This window comes from Drosophila mojavensis, unplaced genomic scaffold (assembly GCF_018153725.1).
Source record: "Drosophila mojavensis isolate 15081-1352.22 unplaced genomic scaffold, ASM1815372v1 contig_74, whole genome shotgun sequence".
In the NCBI taxonomy this organism is placed as follows: Eukaryota; Metazoa; Arthropoda; class Insecta; order Diptera; family Drosophilidae; genus Drosophila; species Drosophila mojavensis.
In genome coordinates this window covers 21,371,036-21,391,252 of record NW_025318899.1, presented here as the reverse complement: position 1 = coordinate 21,391,252, position 20,217 = coordinate 21,371,036, and the positions used below count along the sequence as shown (strand labels likewise).

The 20,217-nt window shown below is 42.0% G+C and overlaps 1 protein-coding gene across 3 annotated transcripts; it reads right to left on the bottom strand.

Annotated features, from left to right (window-relative positions):
* Positions 1-15,630: 15,630 nt before the first annotated feature.
* On the bottom strand, positions 15,631-20,139 carry LOC6583223 (zinc finger protein OZF). Of its 3 annotated transcripts, none has more exons than XM_044009753.1 (4): positions 19,728-20,139; positions 17,260-18,028; positions 16,798-17,193; positions 15,631-16,730 (listed from the first exon to the last, which is right to left on the bottom strand). In XM_044009753.1, exons 2-4 carry the CDS (start codon positions 17,833-17,835, stop codon positions 16,137-16,139), a joined length of 1,566 nt encoding a protein of 521 aa, XP_043865688.1. In that variant the 5' UTR covers positions 17,836-18,028; positions 19,728-20,139; the 3' UTR covers positions 15,631-16,136. The 3 variants fall into 3 exon arrangements, with proteins under 3 accessions (XP_043865688.1, XP_015018263.1, XP_002008897.1); XM_015162777.3 differs by having other exon boundaries at positions 19,934-20,139; XM_002008861.4 differs by lacking the exon at positions 19,728-20,139 and adding an exon at positions 18,987-19,689.
* Between the last annotated feature and the right edge of the window lie 78 nt (positions 20,140-20,217).

Here is a 20,217-nt window from a genome sequence, read left to right as displayed (position 1 = left end):
GAGAGAGTCGACTCGAGCCGCAACTGGCAACTGGCAACTGGCAAACGCTTTGCGCTAGGGTTAGACGTGGCCAGCAGGAACGTTCTGTTGCCAAAAGGCAAAACCCTATTCGCAGCGGGCACGCCCCCTCGAGCTGTTGCATTTGCGTGGCTAATTGTTGTTAAAATTAAATGCGGCACCAGCGTCAAATGCATAAACATTGCGAGATAATCAAAGCGGCGACGTGCCAGATGCAAAGGGAACGAACAACCCACCAAAAGAGACTGAAGTGTTTTTCCTGTTCCTGTTCCACGCCACCTCCCTCCCCCTCTCTCCATGTCTGTCTACCTTTTGCTCTTTGTTTCACTTCCATGTGGGTGTCACAGTCGAAGCGCATGGCGGCTCAGCTAAATTTATGGCATAGGAATAATACATATCTTTATGGCTTCATTAGCGAAAAGCCGTTCAGCAACCAAAACGCCCCACTCCCAGCATCCAGCACCAGCCACCAATAGCACCACCAGCGCTGCCATCACAGGTCCGCATAAACCATTCGACACGCTGTCTGCAGCAGCGCCAAAAGGATCGACATCGACGCAGTCGTCAAAAGACTTCGCTGCTGTCTCCCTCTCTGTCACTAGACTCGGACTTGGACTCGGCCAGCATCACATCAGATCACATCATTCCTCGGGGCCCATGCACTTGAGACACTGCACACATACACACATATTGTGTATGTGCTTACCTCAAAGAGGTTCTTCTAAATGCCCTGTTGGGTTATGCAAAGCGGAACGATTTGCTCTGTGTCATAAAATGTAACAAAAACACAAGAAAATATTATCTTTCTCATTCAACGTGCTGAATAGTTAAACAAATAAATAACTCTGTATATAAAAAATAATATTTTAAAGAAATATATAATAAAATAGTGTTTAATAATATAATATAATATAATATAATATAATATAATATAATATAATATAATATAATATAATATAATATAATATAATATAATATATAAATATAATATTAAACAAATCAATTTATAATCAAATTTAACATTAATATCTTTTTTATTGTTATAAAATAAGAAAACTCTAAATTAAAACTTAATATGAATTAAAAGTATTAATCAATTGAAAACTTATTGGAAAACTGATTTATGAATTGATATATATTTTAAATACATTTAAAATGTATATAAATTAATAAAATCTATTTTAAAGAATTAAAATAAAATTATTCTTTTCTTTTATTAATTCTTATTAAATATTTTAAATTCATATTAAATTATTATTAATTAATTTTACAAATTTAATTTATAAATGTGCATAAAATTAAAAACTTAAAACTTAAGGCTTATAAAACAATAACAAATAATTATTGTAAATTGGATTTAAGTTATGAATTAATATAAATTAATATAAAGCTCGACTTTTGAGTTTCTCACGGCAATTATTGCCTAAAATCCAAAAGTTAATGACTATAATATATTTTTATATTAATATTTTAGTAATGGGTCACTATAATTTCAATTTATTATTGCTATAATTATTTTTAAATAAATACAAAAAATTTCTATTTGACGTGCACTCGTAACTGTTATATGAAAGGCTTTGTTGTTTTTCGTTCTTTCTCTTTTTCTGTCTGTCTGTGTGTGTGTGTGTGTGTGTATGTGTGTGTGTGTGTGTATGTGTGTGTGTGTGTGTGTGTGTGTGTGTGTGTGTGTGTGTGCTATATGCTTTTCAGTTATTGGAGAATCAATCAATAGATTTTTTCGATATTCAATTGAATATCTTTGGGTCAACTGTCAAGAGCATCTCAGAGTCGAGCAGCTGCTTGATGCGCTATTCCCACATATTTGACTTTTTTAGGGACTTTTTTATGTTTTGTTCTTCGCGCCCGCAGATTGATTGAGCCTTTTATTAAAGCGCACGTACAGCGTATTAAATAAATTGTTAGTTACGTTGCGGCACCAGACTCCATACACCAGCGCAAGCCCTTCTCCTTCAGTTCTCTGCTTCTCTGAGTGCTGCTGCTGTTGTTGTTGTTGTTGCTGTTGTGGATCTTTCTTTGGTGTCGTATGGCAAACGGCACAAAACGCCCCCGAGGTGTTGTATAAGAAAATCTGTGCAGGAACACAGCATGAAAAAGCCGCTCAACGTGCTGCCATTTTTACAACGTCATTTTCTGGAGATCCAAGTGTCTATGCCCAGCTCCACAGTGGATGTGGATGTGGATGTGGTTGGCTATGATGTCTATGCATTTTGCTTTATGGCCCAGCCACGTATCAATTATGTGCCAAAGTGCTAATGGCTGTTGACGGCTGAACAAACGGCCTGCACTGAATGGTGAGCACTCGATGTCCATTGTGGGTGTTGGGCATAGAAATTCCACAACGAGAGCGTTCTCAGCCCGCGACTCGAGTACAGTTCACATGGTGAAAATGATGTTGATGTTGCCTTTGGGCTGTGGCCATTGGTTATGGTGTGTAAAAGTGAAAACTGGTTTTAATTGCTTCTGCCAGGCAGCCAGCGCATCAGCCGCATCCGCCGCACCGATGCACCAATGCACCAATGCATCGATGCTCTGATGCACTGATGCGCTGCAGAATCGCGTGCATTGGCCTGTTCCAACATTTCAATTATGACACAAATCCATTGCGCATCGCTTAAATAGCCAAAAATCAACGAAGCGAGCACTCAAATTGCAAATATGCTCCCCCTCTCTCTCTCTTTCTCTCTCTCTCTCTGTCTTCCTCGAAGTTGGTTTTCTTTCTAGTTGTGCCCGTTAGGCATCTGCATCCAATTAGGTATTGGGCGAACTGCCGCTGCTGGGCTGCTTTCTTTTGTGGTCCTGGAGCCGGGAATCGATGCCAGCCAAACGACCTGAGCCAGGGCTTGAGCTCATTCCATTGGCCTTTTTTGGGTTAGTGCGCTAGTAACTTATACGCTTGTCGTTCACAGGCGCATGATTAATGACCAACAAGGGCCGGGGCCAATCCCAAATGGAAGTCGTGTAAAAGAAAAAAAAAAAAAAAAAAAAAAAAGGATGCCAGCCCAGCTCCAGCCAGCCGACTAGCCGACCAGCCGACCGTCTGAGTGTCCGACTGCCTGACAATTGGCTGGCACTCTAGCAAGCCGGCCAAATGATATTTGAGCCGATTCTCCAATGAGCTACTGCAGTGGCTAACTCTGGCTGCGATGCAAAGATTGCTGAGCCACCGATTCGGAGCGGCGCAGCAACAAGTTTCGCTTGATGTTATCCCAAAGCCAGAAACTTGACGATATTTTAGCTTGATTTTAGATAAGCAATATTATTTTTTATTTTTTAGTTTTTATTATGTGAATAAGTATACTAATTTATAGCTGGACGAAAAGATTTTCAAAATGACAAGAAAAAGGTCATATGAACATATTTTAAAAATACGTCTGACTGAAATGTAGAATTTTTAATAATATTTTTAAATTAATTATGATGTCTTAACACAATAATGAGACACATGATACTAAAGTATTTAAAAATAAATGATTGAATTCAAATAAATTAATATATATTTGATTTGATTTCAGAATCGTATATGTAAATTTTTAATTTAATGTAATATGATACTCGAATAATTTAAAAATAAATGAATATATAAGATTTTTGTTTGATAATATTACATCTTATTTATGGAATTATTTCTTTTTTATTAAGTTTAGAAAATTTAAATATTAGTACAACAATATTTGATTATATAATTATAATATATGTATATATTTTATAATTAATGTTTAGTAATAAATTGCTAAAAATATATTTTGTAACTTATATTATGAGCAACCAAAAAAGTATAAATATAAATAAAATATAAATATTATAAAAATTGAAAATTATATATTCACTAAAATATATTCCACAATTCCCATTTCCATTCAATTTACAGGTATATTTGCATCTGCTGACCTGGTAAGCTGCATTTGCTGTGTGTAGCGTACAAACAAGTAAATCGCTGCGATATATGTAAGTTTCACACCTGAATGTAATCGAATTTTTATCATTTTACCTCCGCATTGCATTGTTGCTAGGCAGCCTAGCAAGACTCTACTACTACAGCAGTACGTAGACAAAGATAGAGGCAGAGGCAGAGGCAATGGCAGAGCCAGTGGCAGAGGTAGAGGTAGAGGCCCAGGCCCAGGCTTAAGCTCTGGCCGGCCAGCAAATTGAAATTTATTGCCACTGAGCCACTGGAAATGCAAGCGAGTTCCGTAACAAGCCCAGCGTACGTACAAAGGCCGGGCGGACGGGTGCAAGTGGAGAGGGCGATGCAAAATTTGGTCAGCCAACTGGTCGCGTATGTGGGTCGCATTTGTTAGGCGTTGCCAGCAGCAACGATTGCTACTCTTGGCCTGGCCTGGTCTGGCTTATTGCTAGATGGGATAGGAAGTGTGACATTAGCCCATTAGAGAAGCTGGACGACCATCGACCATCGACCATTGGCATTGGGCAACGAGCAACGGGCAATGGACAATGAGTATCGTGAATCTCAAATCTGGAATCGCGAATCAAGCATCGAGGTTGATTGTCAGTCAGTCTCCGGCTCAGTCACTTAGCCATCAAGTGGCTGGCACTGGCAATGGCAAAGGCGAAGGCAAAGCCAACGCCCGCACGACCTGGACTTGGTCTTGGACTTGGACATGGTCTCGAACTGGGAGTTGGGAGTTGGGAGCTGGGAGCTGGAAGCTGAGAGCTGGGACTTGCCACCGCCATCGAAGATTTATTGCTTAGATAAGCGCGAAAAGTTACAGATGCTTATGCAGCGGCAGCCACTGCGAGGCGCGTCTCGGGCTCAGGTTTAGATTCTACCAAATGGACGAGGGTAGCTCGACGGATATCGAGGCAGCCAAATGTGGTTAATCACGATTTGAAATCTAATATGAATAATCAATTCAGTTGATTCGATGTAAAAACTGAAAAGAAAATTTCATGAATTATTTTAATTATTTGGCATTTTCGCTAGCTCAGGACTTTCCCTGGCCAAACTAATTAGCTGTAATTGACTGTAATCTTGTGGAACAGCCCTCGCTGGCAGTGCCTGCAGCATGTTGTCGACGTCGTCTCGTTAGCGAGGCGCGATTGCTGGCCGCGATTGGCAATTGGCAACAGCAGAAGCAGCAGCAGCAGCAGCAGCCAGTCAATGTCTTTGGTCTAGGCTTAAGGGCCGCTCGATAAGCATCAGAGCCTTGCTAGGTAGCTCAGGACGGGTCCTGGCTAAATTAGTGGATGCCGCTTTTAATTCCTATCGCCTTATCGCAGCAGCAACATCTTAAATGAGGTCAATTATCAATGGGCCGCAGCCAAAAGTGCAAGTTGTTCACCAGCTCTAACCAGAGCTTGGGCATGGACTTGGACTTGGGCTTGGGCTTGATCTGAGACTTGGTCTGGAACTATGCGAATATAAAGAGCAGAGCTCATAAACGCGAGTTTCACTTTCAATTCGACGGCGGCGAGTGGCGAGAGTAATAGAAACTGCACATTAAACGCAACACGTGCCACGCTTCATGGGAGCCGCAGCTCCAGCTCCAGCTCCAGCTGCAGCTCCAGCTGCAGCTACGGCGAAGCGCTGCACTTGCAATCAATCACAAAAGCCAGCTAGCTGTAATTAGCGCAGGGAAAAATAGAAAAAAAAAATAGAAAAACAACAGCAACTGTTGCTGGCTGAAATATCGCACAATGCACATTGTGCATAAGAAACAATGAAAGCATGACGAAGTCAAAGCAGCAACAACAATACAAATTTGTATGCAGCCAGGCAGGAGAAGGCCGCAGAACAGATTGCAATTTGTGCAGGCAATGGAGCAGCAACTTGGCCAGTTTCATTAAAAATTTGTATTTCTGTTGAATAACAATGGTAATAATGGTTAAGTGCGCTGCGTCCAAACAAAACCGAGCAGCAAAAGTGAAAATTTCACCTGCTGATGCTGTTGCAGCCCATGAGCAATTGAAAATCGACAGCAATCGCTACAGCAACAACAACAACATCAACAGCAACATCAACAGCATCTGCAACAGCATCTACAACCGCAACAACACCAACAGCAAGCAAAGCCTAAGCAGTAATCAACATGAAAATTTGCTTTTATATAAATTGCAAATGAGCATGGCAGGGTCTGAAAGTCAAAGCCACAGCCAAAGTCGAAGCCAGCGCCAGAGCTGAGAGTCATTGCCAATGGCATTGCCAGTGGAGCGAGAGTCAGATCTCAGTCAAGGCAAAAGATGCGACTCGTAAAAGTTTTCCAAATTGAAAGCAGCTAAAGTGTTAAAAGTCTGCTCAAATGATGTGTCCATTTTCTATATAGCAAGTCGAAACATTAATTGCTTAAGGAAGTAGTTGAGCTCGCACTAACAGCTTTTAATTTTTGAAACTTAACAAATACAAGTTTTTCAATTTGTCATAGAGCTGAAATCATTTTTATTTTGTTATTTTTTTTTTTTTTTTTATTAAGTCAAAATATTTTGTAAATAGCTTAACCTTTTTAACAATTAGTTCGCATTTTTTAAGCTAAATATAATTTAAATTTTTATTAAAATGGTTATAAATTGAATGAAAGAGCAACTTGACTAAAACTCAATTGAAAAACACAAATTGACATCAGTTAAAGTTTATATGTAATTTATATAAATTTACAAGGTAATACATAATATAATCTTAAATATAAGGGTAATTAATATATTATTTATCAAGGGTTTCCCTTGTATACAAATCCATATTACACACAATATATATGATAAAAACTAATCTAAAATTTGTATTGAATAATTTAATGTAAATATAGGAAATAATATGAAAATAAAATTAAAAATAAAATAGGAAAATTTGTATGTAATAATTTATTGTAAATGTGCCTAATATAAAATTAAAGTCTAAAAACCTATTTGCATTTCATGAATTGAAATATGAAATTTAAATAATAATAAATAAAATTTATCTCTGATTTTTAAATCATGTTAAGCCTCTTGTCAATTCATCATGAAAATCTAATGGGCAATTCAGCTCTTTTCATCATCATCAAATATATATAGAGAATATTTAGAGCTAACAATTAATACCGCTAGGCCTAACTAGAAATCTTTACTCACTAGAAATCTTCAGCTTTACTCATTTGAATTCGCAATGTTTTCTAATGCTTACAAATTGTTAGGTGACAGAGATCCAGATGCTAGTTGTTTGATCAATTGAGCAGAAAGCTCTCAGTTTTCATTGCGAGCTGGCTCTGCGTTCACATGATCGTGCCATTGACAACATGCACAAATGTTGACCTTTAATTACGACAACCAAAGCTGCAGCAGCAGCAGCAGCAGCAGGAGCAGGAGTAGCATCAGCAGCAGCAGCATGCACAACTGCAACAACTTGTTTGTGGCTCGCCACTGTTTGCATAACTACGCACATAGCAACGGGCAGAAGCTGGCAGAAATATTATAAGAGGAGGCAGCAGCAGCAGCAGCAGCAGCAACGACAACGACGACAACTGCAATTTGTCCAGCTGCATGAGACAAGGACAGGCGGCGAGGCAGGGGGGGCGCAGATGGAGTCATGGCATCGCAAGCACAGAGACACACGCATGCGAGCAGCAGCAGCTCGACTGGGGCTGGGTGACAAGTGCTTAGTGTCAGCACCTTGGTTAGCATGCAGAGTGGAGCGGAGCTGAGCTGAGTTACCTTCCCTGTGCGCTCTGCGCACTCCTTGCAGCTTCCAGCTGTTGACAATTTTGTTTGGCTTTGCCAGGATGCATGTACGCATATGTCGGATGAGCGGGAGAGAGCGGCCGGGGACTCAGTTTACACATTAATTATCACTTTTGTTACCGGACGGTAGCACGCCAGTGGATGATGCCAGCGTGAAGAAGCAGCAAGAAGAAGACCAGGACGGAGACACACGACAGACAGGCGACAGATGGGAACATTAGAAGACAGGCGTACTTAGTTTGTTGCCTAAGTCTTTTGTTTTTCTTTACGCCACTTGCCGTTTGCCAAGTGATAAATGAACTGCTGAAAGCCTTAAGCGGCCATTGCCACGTCGAGGACGAGCGGGTGGTGCCCTTTACGATTTATGATTTATGATTGCCAGGCTGAAAAGTAATCGATAATAATCGATAGCAACACCCACTTGATAGTCAGACGACGCGACGTTTCAGGCGTTCATATGAAAATTAAATTATAAAATGCTTTACAAGTGGGTCGGCCCCCAACAGGCAACAGCCCCTGCCACGCCCGGCATATGCAGGCTCTGCTGGCTCTGTTGGCTCTGTTGGCTCTGTAGCCTTGCTGCTGCACAATAAAATTGCAAACAAACGAGGGTGGACATGCGATTTCCTTGACATTTATGCAATGCAACTGGCAAATGGCAACTGGCAACTGCAGACGCAGTCAGTGGGGCGGTTCAGCCTGTCATTCACGAGCAGAGCCGCACCACAGCCGTGCTGCTCCGCTCGAGACCGTGCCACGCCCCACGCTTGTGCAGCAGCAGATGCGTTCGAGTCGAGGAGCCAAAGCAAATAGCCTGTGGCCAGATTTTGTCTTTGCGCACAGGGCAGCACGTATCAATTATAGGCAACAGTAACAGCCACAACAACAACAACAACAACAGCAAGAATAACAACAATAACAATATGAGCACAATCTCAACAATATGGCTAACGACATCAAATTATTGGTTTTAGGGCAAACATACGAAGTAACAAGGGAATCGATACAGCAAAGCAACAATGCAACACAATCGATTAGAAACAATAATATGTTATATTCATTTGTACCTTGTATAATAATATGCTAAAAGCGGAAAGCAGTTTTCTTATCTGATTTTTATCAGTATTATGTCTAAGAAAAGATTCAATAAATAGAAATCAATAAAATCGTCGTCTAAGAGAATGCCGTATCATTAGACTTTCACTCTAACCTTCTTTAATCTGATTAAAGTGGAAGAATAGCAATGCCATTTATTTATTAGACATTAGACTTACTATGTGTTTAGGCAGAAAGGGAAAACCTAACCAAGCAAATAACTTCCAGCTAAGTTAAATAGTGGATTCACTGCTCATCGAAGATATTTATTTATTTAATTGTTACAAAGAATTAATTCTAGATAACAAAGTTTGAAGCCAGAGCAACAAAGGCCTATTGGAGATATTTCTAAAGATAGTAAAAACATAGAATTTAATCAGAATTTCTTATATTTAGCTGACTGCAGAAAGAAGCGAAATTTCAAATTCAAGAAATTTAAAAATTTATACTATGTACTATATTATAAAGCATATTTGAATGATATCTGAAATGTACGTAACGTAAAAGAGAGTACATAGGAGTAGTAGAATGGTAGTAGTAAGAGCAACAGTAGAAGTGGGAGTAACAGTCGTAGTAATAATAGTAGTAGTTTTAGTGGGAGTAAAAGTCGTAATAATTGTAGAAGTAACAAATGTAAATTGTCGCAATGCAGTCATAGTAATAGCAGTGGCAGGAGTATCAGTTGTAGTCTACTACTAACGTAGTATAGTAGTAGTAGTAGCAGTCGTAGTATTAGTTGTCATAGTCAATCGATTTTAAAGCAGCTTCACAGAGTTAATTTCTAGCCCATTGACCGATTTGTCTAAAACAAAACTAAAATATAATTTAACTTATGACATTTGAGCGTATCCCTATTTCAAGACTTTTTTGTTTTAGTATATTGAGCAAAACTCATTTGCATTTTAGTAGCGTAGCCAATCCACTGAGCTGCAGCATTTTGAAGGCGCTAGCAGCTATAGCAATGGGAAATCTAGTCCGAAGGCAAACCGAGTGCCAAGACAAAGAGACAAAAATTCAAAACGACTTTAAGTGCCCACAAGCCTGGGCCAGTTACAGTCAGTGCCAAACTATATCTGTAGACTTTAGCTGCGCTTTGGTACCTAATGGACAGCCGCAGCCGTAGAAGCGGGCCAAAGCTGTTGGCCAGGACTGGAATGAAGTTCGAGTGCGAGTGGAGTCAGGGACTGAGCTTCAGCCTCAGCGGTTACAGTCCTGCACAAAAAATGATTAATTCCTGGCCTGATAATTTATGTAGACACATAATTCACAGCGGGACATATTTTAGCGAGAGTTCAGGCCGCAAAAGCGGTCGCCACTTAAATGCGGCTCTAAAAATAGCACAAACACATGTACACATATATCTATTATATAGATATGTGTATGTGTGCGAGTGTGTCGGTCAGCTAAATATAAAAGGTAAAACTTCAGAGCGACGCAGGCATCGGCGCACGCATTTGATTTAAATTGAAGCTAAAGTCAAAGTCAAGCCAAAGGCTAAGATCAAGGCTATTCTATGGCCATCCACACATACATACATACATATAGCCAACGGAACGTGGAACGTGGCCAGCGCCTGGCTAAATCATCATTATCATTAAATATTTATGACGCAGCGAGTGAGCACTGGCTGAGCTTAAGTCCTAATCAAAACGTCGGTTCGTTCGCCTTTTTAGCTAGAAAATTGTCAAGTTCGTTGCCTAAGTCTTTTGTTCCCCTATGCTGAAAAATATTCAAAACGAAATTTATGAATTTGAAAGAGTGGATAAAGCAAATTCTTGCCATATTTCACGTAATTAAAGCCAAGTTCATTAGATTTGGCATTCCTCTGCGGTCAGCGGGGTATATTTTAGTCAATGACCGTGTTGGAGGACTAAGAAATTGAATGCCAAACTCTCACTTCCTTCTTAAGATGGGCCGTCAATGGGCACATGAAGTAGCAGCGTCCACCTATTTCCCTTTGTCTGTCCAGCACTCCCAATGGGGGAGCATCATCAGCAGCCAGTTGACATTATTACGATGTTCAGCCAGGCAAGCGCATTAGTTATCTGTATGATGCTTGAGCTGCACTTCCTTGAAGCCAATGCGCAGAGCCATGCATTGATGCCCAATAGATGGGCAAGAGCTTTGAATGCTCATCCTCCTCCACTGATTGAGTCAGCTGTGACTGTCGCAACTCTGGCAGCAGCAGCAGCGGCAGCAGAAGCATAATTTGTGCCACAGTGGCTGTGGCTGTGACTGTGGCTGTGGCTGTGGTTGGGCTGTGGTTCTGTGAGCCAGGCAACTGGCATAAATTCTATGCAGGCAACCCGCTGGCTTTCATTTCTAATTTTTGCATTTGGACCACTGTGGGATCGGCTACCGTCTACCCGATGGGGCCCGATGTCGATGTCGATGGCGATGTTTTAGCGCATTTTATTGCTTTATTTGAGACTTTGGCATCGCAACGCTTGTCAATTTTACAACTTTATAGAGGCGAGCGCTTATCGTTTGCATATTTATGCCCCGCTCGATGGCCATGTCGCTTAATATTTTTGACATATTGGCTATGCCGTGCGCTCGGCCCAGCCATTGTCTGCCCGGACTGGACTGGACCTAAGGCTGCTGTCTGCTGTTCGCTGTCTGCCTCTGCCCCGGCCGCTGCCAGCTAGCTCTGCCCTGGCTGGCTGTGAGAGGCTCATTGTTGTCGTCATTTGTTGACTGCGCCTTCCACAGAAATTTGTGCAACTCGACTCAAGGAGTTGAGTTCTGTATTTGCGTCTGCGTCTGCGTCTGTCTCTGTATCTGTGTCTGTATCTGTGTCTGCGTTCGCATTTGAATTGCAAATCCTATTATGACTTGTGAAATTATAATTTTTCTAGCCAGGCCGCACAGCCACTCCAGGTTCATGTCCATGTCCATGTCCAGGGTCCAGCCTGCAGTCTACAGTTTACAGTCGGCAGTCTGCAGTCTTCAGTCTTCAACCTTCAGTCCGCACTCTGCAGTCTCTTGTCTGCGGTCTGTTGTCTGTTGAAGCAGAGGGTTCAATAGCATGAATTATGCATATGCAGGCGCTTTTGGGGCGCACACGCATCCCATGCACTTAGTTATGATAACGTTGCACATTTTGCTGCAAGTTGCTCCTGCTCCTGCTCCTGTGCCTCCTCCTTCTCCTCTAGGTCTGCAACCAAAGCATCCTCATCTATTTGTTTTGGCCAGCTACAACGCAACACGCCACACCCCTCACAACCCCACGCCTCAAAAACAGAAAAGAGGTGCATCCGCAGCAGCATTCGCATCCAAATGGCCAAATGGCTTATGCTTTATGCGTAGCAGCTGCTGCTGCTGGCCACCGTAGACACTGCAGAGCAGCAATGCGAGATGCTGACTCGGACGACGCCCCCTCTTTTGGGTGCTACCGCAACTCGAACTCGAACTTGGGCCCAACCATTGCTGACAGAACAAAGAAGTCGTTCATTTGTAATTGTTGTTGCGGCTGCTGATGCTGCTGTTGATGCTGCTGATGCTGGTGCTGATGCTGATGCTGCAAAGGGCGCACACGGCCAAAGGATTACCAGCAGCAGATGTAGGGAGACGCACATACATGTATGTATCTATATATGCCTTGCTATGTGTGTAGCTAAAGTGTGTGTGCCATGTACACATATTTATGCTCATATAGAGGCTGTATGAGGATGTGCGCTTGCATATCTTTTATGACTTTTGACTTGCCTTTGACTCTGCTCGGGCCGAGTTGAATGACCGCCTGACTGCATGTGTTCGGCTGACGAGCTTTGTCGAAAATCCATCCATGGTCAACATTCAGACACAGCCATGAGCCGTAACTTAATGCCTAGTAGGAGTCTTCAAGTCGGCTTTATGAGGCATTGCTGTCGGTGATAATTAAACAAAAAATGCACTTTAGAGTCCTCTCAGCTAATACAAGAAATGTTCACCGCATGCTAACCAAATTTTATGCTTAGCCAAAGTTATTTATGATGTGAACGTAGTGAGACCATTTCTAATAATCATACTTCGCCTTTAACACATTTAATTAACTTTAACATTTACATATCCATAGAACCTGGAAATAACTAAAAACTATACAGAAATTGCGATCTATCTGGATATCATTAGAGTTGAATCTGAAACCTAAATTCAAACAGAGTTGGGTACGAAGTGAAGAAGATACGTCCGTCATAACAACAAGTACAGAGGTAAAACCAGGTAAAGCTGAAACGATAATCTTGACAAATTTCATACAGAATGTCTTCAAAATAAAGTTAAGAACAATATAATATCTTAAGACAGTTTTTGCTTCAATAGAGTTTCTTTTCCTTTCTTATTTGCCCACCTCAAGTAAAGATGATTCCCAAGAAATTTACAAGTTCTCTACCAAATTGTATATATATCATCTCACTTTATTCTTCTTTAGTGTTTCACTTTTCTAGTTAGCATCTGCTTTCCATAATTTCTGGTTAGAACAAAAAAGTAAGAAGGTAGTAAACCCATCGTGGGCTTAGCCTAAGTGGAGGACTGCAATTTCGTATGCAGGCAGTTCTTGCCCACTCACGGCTAAATAAGCAGCCTATTAGCTGGGCTTCTTTTTGCAACGCCAACTCCGCACACAAATCACACACAATTAGATGTCAGTCAACGTGGAACGCTGGTCAACTGGCCATGATTGGGGCCTCTGCTCGTCCAGGGCGCTCAGCGTGCAGTGATTCCAGCTATGACATTACCTCAATGTCAGCGCAAATTTGCAAATTAGCAGCAGACAACAAAGGAATTATATATGCACATTATATAATGCGAGTGGCGAGCCAACAACGTCAAATGATTGGGCACCGAGCAGAAAGAAAACCCAAAGCCCAAACCGAATCAATTTGCTGCGGATCACAAAATGAAAACGAGAACTCGGGGAATCGTCATGGCATGGATCTGACTGCTGCAGTCCCATCTGCTGCTGCTGCTGCTGCTGTTGCTGCTGTGGCTGCTGTGGCTGCTCCTCCTCCTCCGCCTCTTGACTTCAAGCACACATTTTTCCCATCATTAACATTGCGCAGACGAAATCTGCATGCGGATGAAGTTAAGCCAGCCAAGAAACATGCGTACTTAGTTACAGAGCTCTTGCGTCTGCGACTATTTGTTTCACGAATTCGCAGCGCATTAAACCAGAGAGCAAAAGGAAAAAACAAACATCTATGAAGGAAAAAAACTGAAAGGCGAGGCATTAGCAACTGAAGGATATCCTAGAATAACTTTATCAAATACTAAGAATAAGAAAATAATAAAAAGTTGAGAAACAAAGAGATGAGAAGATGAGAAGAGAGAAACAAAGATCTTTGGAATTATAAATAAATTACAATTAAATATATTTGAAAGTGATAAGTAATAGATAATTTATGTATTAAGATATATATTTATATTATATATAATTTAATAATAATAATACTAAGGAATAAGAAAATGATAGAAAACCCAATTGTTGATAAGAGCTAGAAATATATAAGAATTTATTAATTAGAAAATTTGGAATGATAAACCACATAAATTATATATTTATTACAAAAATAATACAACAAATTCTAGAATATTTTTGATCATTTTAGATCAGATTATATTATAGATCATTTTATTATATTTTATTTTTAAATTATATTGAGACATCATTGACAGCCACATATCAATCCAGATTCCAATAGAGATTCACAACAGAATTTGATACTCTATAGCAGTTAACACTCGATTGGGCAAATGCTCATCGTGCAGGGTATTCGACAGCAACAGCAGTGGCACTCTGTCCATCGGTCCAAACAAGGCAAAAGGCATGTCCATCCTCCTATCGTAACAAGAACAATTTGTTCTAATGCGCCATGGCAGCCGCAGCAGCAGCCGCAGCAGCAGCAGCAGCAGTAACAGGAGTAGTTGGAGCCATCGCAACGTGGTGCTGGAGATGCATAGAGAAAGGAAAGGGCAGCCACTGAACACGCAATGGCCAGAACAAATGTAGACATTAAGCTGCTGGCTGTGGCCGAAGCGAGCCCGATTTGGGAACGGAGGCGGCAGGCAGACGGCGATGGGTGGAGCGTGGACGAGGCGCACCTTAACATCGAGTGACACGCAATGGACAAACGCCAACGCCAACCAAAGCAGCTGGCCATCATAAAAAATCATATACAAATACACATACACATATATACATGCATAGCTATGTATATATATTTGTGTAAATATATTTTATATATGAAATTTGCCATATTTCAAGCGCTCAGCATTTTCCCAGCGGACGGACTCCTCTGGTAGCGTTTCAATAAATTCGCTGTGGAAATTTCATTAATCGCCATTGGAGGCACATCCCCCAGCCGCCCCCTAAGCCTCGGGCGGGCAGCAGGTGGACGGCAGCTAATGGCGAGGATGCCTCCGTTGCTGTTGCGCCATGGCCATAAAAATATTTGCCGCCTTAATGTGAGTGGCTTATAAATTTGCACAAACGCGACCATATATAGCGGCTCTTCCATGGGCCCATTGGGGGGCAGGGGGCAGGGGGCAGGGGGCAGGGACAGAGGCTGGGACAGGGGGCAGAGGCTGGGACAGGGGCAGAGGCTGGGACAGGGACAGTCAACGGATCGCAGACCACCAACCACCAACCACCAATGCTTGACAGTTGTACCTAACTGTTATTGTAGTTAGCTTGTTGGCATTGAACAGAGGTTTAGTGGTTTTCCTAGGTGAGCCTAAGGTTTTCTTTTCGGAGAACAACTCGATACTCTTTGCGCAGTCATTCATAAATTTATATACAATTAGTGTTTGATTCCATATTTGTTAGTGAATATACATATATACGAAACATTATTGTTAACTGTTTTTTCATTTATTTAACATTTGCAAAATGTTTCACTTGCTTATACTATTTACAATTGCAAATCTAGATTTCAATTGGTTTATATTTGGTTTCGTTAACGGGTGTAATGAAGTGGATACAAAATGCAGCTCGATTAAATTAAGTAAATATGCATGGCCACAATGAATTAAGTTTAATTTAGGCAAACTTACGAGCTAAAACTAAGCGGTAAGCACTGCTCTGGCAAGTTTTCATTGAAATTAAGCAAAGGAAATACCCTTCATCTGGTTTCTTTTCTTTTCTTTTTTTTGGCATAACTAAGACTGAGGTTGTGTAAATTCATATTGGGGCTTAAGTCTAAACATCTTTGGACTAAATCATTTGGTTGAATTTTCTATTTAACTTTTTGGGATTGCAGCTAAATTAAATGGCAAGAACTAATTCTAAGCACGGCGTTTACTCTATGGCACAATCGCTTTGCTGCAAGCAGTGAGCATTAGTTGCTTTTCTGTTGCTATTTCTGGTTCATGTACATGGTCGCAATCTTGTCGAGTATCGTGTCGATGGAGAGCAGCTCCTCGCTGAACTTCTGCATGGTCTGCGCGGGCACAATCCACTTGAGAAACTCCTCGACATTTAAGCGCAGCCTAGCCAAAGGCGTCAGCGTTGGGTCGTCGTGTGACGGACGCTGTGCCAGCTTCAGGGATGCGATGATAACGTTATCAATCAAACGCTTCTCGTAGCCCAGCTGACGCAGCTTCTGCGCTGAGCTAATCTTCTTTAACACAACGGCGATGTTGAAGCGTATGTTGGATAGTGTATGAGCATCTTCGGTCTGGCTATCGTTGAGCTCCCCCGTTGCTTTGCACTTGGCACAGTTCTCGGAATGCGCCTGCAGCTCCACTTTGATTTTGAAGAACTCATGGCAGCCAGGACACATGTATGGTTTCTGCTGCTTGTGTATCTTCTTCATGTGGTTCTTGAGATGCGCCAGCTGCGAGAAGGCCACCTCGTCCGTACATAGCTGGCAGCGAAACGGCTTTTCTCCCGTGTGCTTGCGAATGTGCAGCTTCAGCACGCTGGAGTGGGCGAACGTTTGATGACAGATCTGCAACAGATGCAACATTGATTCAATTAGAAGATACGTCTCCTGCCAGCCTTAGTCTCCCACTTACCCGACACTGATATGGCCGTTCCCCCGTATGCATTCGCATATGCACATTGTATTGCGACTTTTGGGTAAAATACGAATTGCAGACCTCGCAGACGTGCGTCTTAATCGCGGCGTGCTTCTGCATGTGCGTGGCCAGATCCTCATCTGGTTCGATGGTCTTATGGCATATTTCACATTCAAGTTGACTCAGCTTGTGGTGCTCCTGATTGATGTGGGCGCGCAGAGCCAATTCAGTGGCAAATTGGCTTTCGCAAATGGTGCATTTGTGCTCCATACCCTGCTCATGGCGCTCCATGTGCACACGCAGATTGGCATTGGTGGAAAAGCTGGCCGAGCACTTGGTGCAGTTGAATTGCTGGATGCTCATCTTGTGGTGGGACACCATATGCTGCTGGAGCTATCGTGGACAATCAGAGCTATCAGTTTCAATATGAGATAATTGCAAATTTATTTCGGTACTCACTTGGCCGCCTCGTGCGAAGCGCTTCTCGCACAGCGCACACGGATATGGCTTCTCACCCGAATGCAGACGCATGTGCAGCTTAAGGCGCTCCTTGAGGGCAAACGACTTCGGGCACTGCGTGCAGGCGAACTGCTTCTTGTGCTCGTGGGCGGTGGTTATGTGGTTCTTAAGATTCACCGCCTGGCGATAGCACTTGCCGCATTCGGTGCATTTGTGGGGCCGCTCATCGGAGTGGATGAGCATGTGACGTTGCAAGTCGGTCTTGCCTCCGAACTCCTTAGAGCAGTGACTGCACACGTGTTGCTTGCGCTTGGAGGACTCTGTCTTGCGTGGTGATTTCTTCGGCTCTGGTTGAATGTAGTCTGCATCTGTATCTGTTGAGTCCTGCTCTGCCTCCTGCTCGCCATCCACGTACAAATCTTGCAGGCTGCTGTTGAGGCTGCTCTTGCGCCGCTTAATGGCCGTCGCAGCGGGCGAGGATTCACGCGCCGCCGGCGGCGATGACAGCGAAATACCGCTATCCGTGAGCAGAGAGACGGCATCCTCTTTCGAGAGGCTGCGACGGCTGCGTACCATGCTGAGTTAGTTTTATGTCTATTACAGAGGTTCCTGCACCCGGCACCAGATGCTAATTTACTTGGGTAAGGGGTTAATGTTTCTACGATAGGGTTTTGCTTTGATTTTTCTTTATTATTATTTTTTTTTTTTTAGCTAGAAAAGAAGATGCCCAAACACCTTGGATTGTTATAGCGATTTAGTTAAATTTTCGCTGCAAGAAAAAGTTAAGAGCTCTTGTTAATTATTTAGCTTGCAATGCCACGTTCTAAACAACTCACAAAACACAAAACAATGAAAACAACAATAAGAATTTCAGCTGTGTCCACCGAACTTCAAAAACTGTCGCTGACGATAAGAATTGTATCGAGGGGAGGCGCAGAACGAGGCATATGACGAATTACACAGAGAGAAAAGTACCAGGTGATTGTAACCACAATAACTATATATGCTTTAGGCAACTGAATTCTTATTAAGAAATATTTGCCAAATTAATGTTGACTATCTCACGTTCAGTCACATAATAAATACTAGTACTCGACTCGAGTACAGTTTCATTTTTTTTTTTTAGAGTGTAGTAGTACTTTATTTATTTTGATCACTTTATCAGCTAGAATTTCCAGGTAGTATATATAGACGACATATGTGGAAACTCATGTGCGTTGCACTCAAAAGTTGTTTAGTTTGTTTTCTCAATCTTTTGTTTGGAATGCGAGAGAGCGAGCGCGCCGCCAAGCTAAAACACTGATAAGCGCGCGACAAAGGCAATAACTGATAAGGCGTAGTCTGATCAGATAAGAGTCAACTTATACAACTAACTGATGGTAAGGTTTTCACTAAGCAATTGCTGCTGTTCTTTATTCTGCTGCTGCTGCACTCGTTGCTGCTTGAAACTTCCAATGAAATGGCATATTAAACCAGGAAAACTGCATGCAGAACAAAGAACTGTGAAAATCAAGAATAGACGATGACGACGGTGACGACCCTGGGAACAGTTAGCTCGAAATGCTCACTACATAAACATCTGGCGAACAGATTGCCCACACACACATACACATGCACGTATACACTAAGAGGAGATTTACAGACCTTTGGCGACGCTTCATTGACATCGACACACACACAAAACAAGAGCAACAAATTTAAGGGGCGGCGGCGCGCGCCAAACTTACTGTGCTTAGTTTCTATGAAGCTATTGACGGCAATCGAGAACAGCATTGAAGCATGATGTGCCCAAGTGCAGGGACAGGGCCACAGTTCACACAGCTGCACGTTACGCAAATGAAGCGTAAAACGAAAATGAAAACAGTGCTGAAAAGCGAATTGGAAGCGCGAACCGAACCCTAAAAACAAAAAACACACACACGCACACTCTCAAAGAGCTTTAACTGTAACTATTGCAGCTCTGCTTGCGCCCGCGTCGCCCGTGAAGCGACGCCGCTGTCTGGCTGCCTGCCCGCACGGTAGCCAGCGATTCATTAAATTGAAAGAGAACGTTGAAAAAAGCACGAACGACAGCGAAACTCACAAAAGGTGTGCGGCTCAAAGAATACAAAAACAGCAGTTTTGTAATGCTAAATAGGCAAATGGGGAAGCGACAACGACGCAGACGACGATGGCGATGACAGCGACGGCCGCAGCAGCAGCAGCAATCACAGGCAGCGCAGTTGCAGAGCGCTGGGCGTGCGTCTTGCTGTGGGGTCAAACGTTGAAGTCTTCTGTTTGTGTCGAGCAGAACAAACAGTACGAAAGAAGAACAAAAACTACTGCAAGAATTTTGTTAGTTACTACAAATTACCGACACCAATGAGAACTAATTGAGTACATTCCTTATATACATACATAATTAAGTACCAGCACCACAACAAATTCACATAATTAAGAAAATCAGAACAAACTTGAAAAGAACTTACCCGCAGTGGAGTGCGAATTATTAATAAAGAACGGCAGCGAAACAAAACTTACAATTGACTGTAGCACGCACACAGGAACATACGCAAACAAGCACACAAAGCACCAGGCACACTTAAAGGCTACATTTTATGTATTGTTTGTTGAAACTTTATTGCGTTTGCCAAACAAACGCCCATTTCTACTGCACATTGCACTTTTCCTTTACCTTCAGACACCAGAGCCATAGACACAAATATACTGCAAGCCCATCGCAAATCTCAGCTAAATTCTGAGTTTATTTCACATCTTATTTCTTATGCTGCACAGCCAAAATCCACCGTTTTGTTTAGTAAAATGTAATTCTTTTCTGCACCCGCTGTGTAATGTTTACTTCTAATTATGAAGATGGAACTAGTTCAATTCGATAATATCGATAGTCAATTGTTTTGAGCTGCAATACGATATTTAGACTTGAGCATTTCATCGTTAGTTGCTTATGGTAACACTGCA

Bases quoted from the DNA above. Each gene is read 5' to 3' on its own strand.
- LOC6583223 (XM_044009753.1), bottom strand. From the start codon at position 17,835: ATGGTACGCAGCCGTCGCAGCCTCTCGAAAGAGGATGCCGTCTCTCTG. The intron at 17,194-17,259 runs GTGAGTACCGAA...TGTCCACGATAG, and splicing joins GCTTCGCACGAGGCGGCCAA to CTCCAGCAGCATATGGTGTC. The intron at 16,731-16,797 runs GTAAGTGGGAGA...CATCTGTTGCAG, and splicing joins AACGGCCATATCAGTGTCGG to ATCTGTCATCAAACGTTCGC.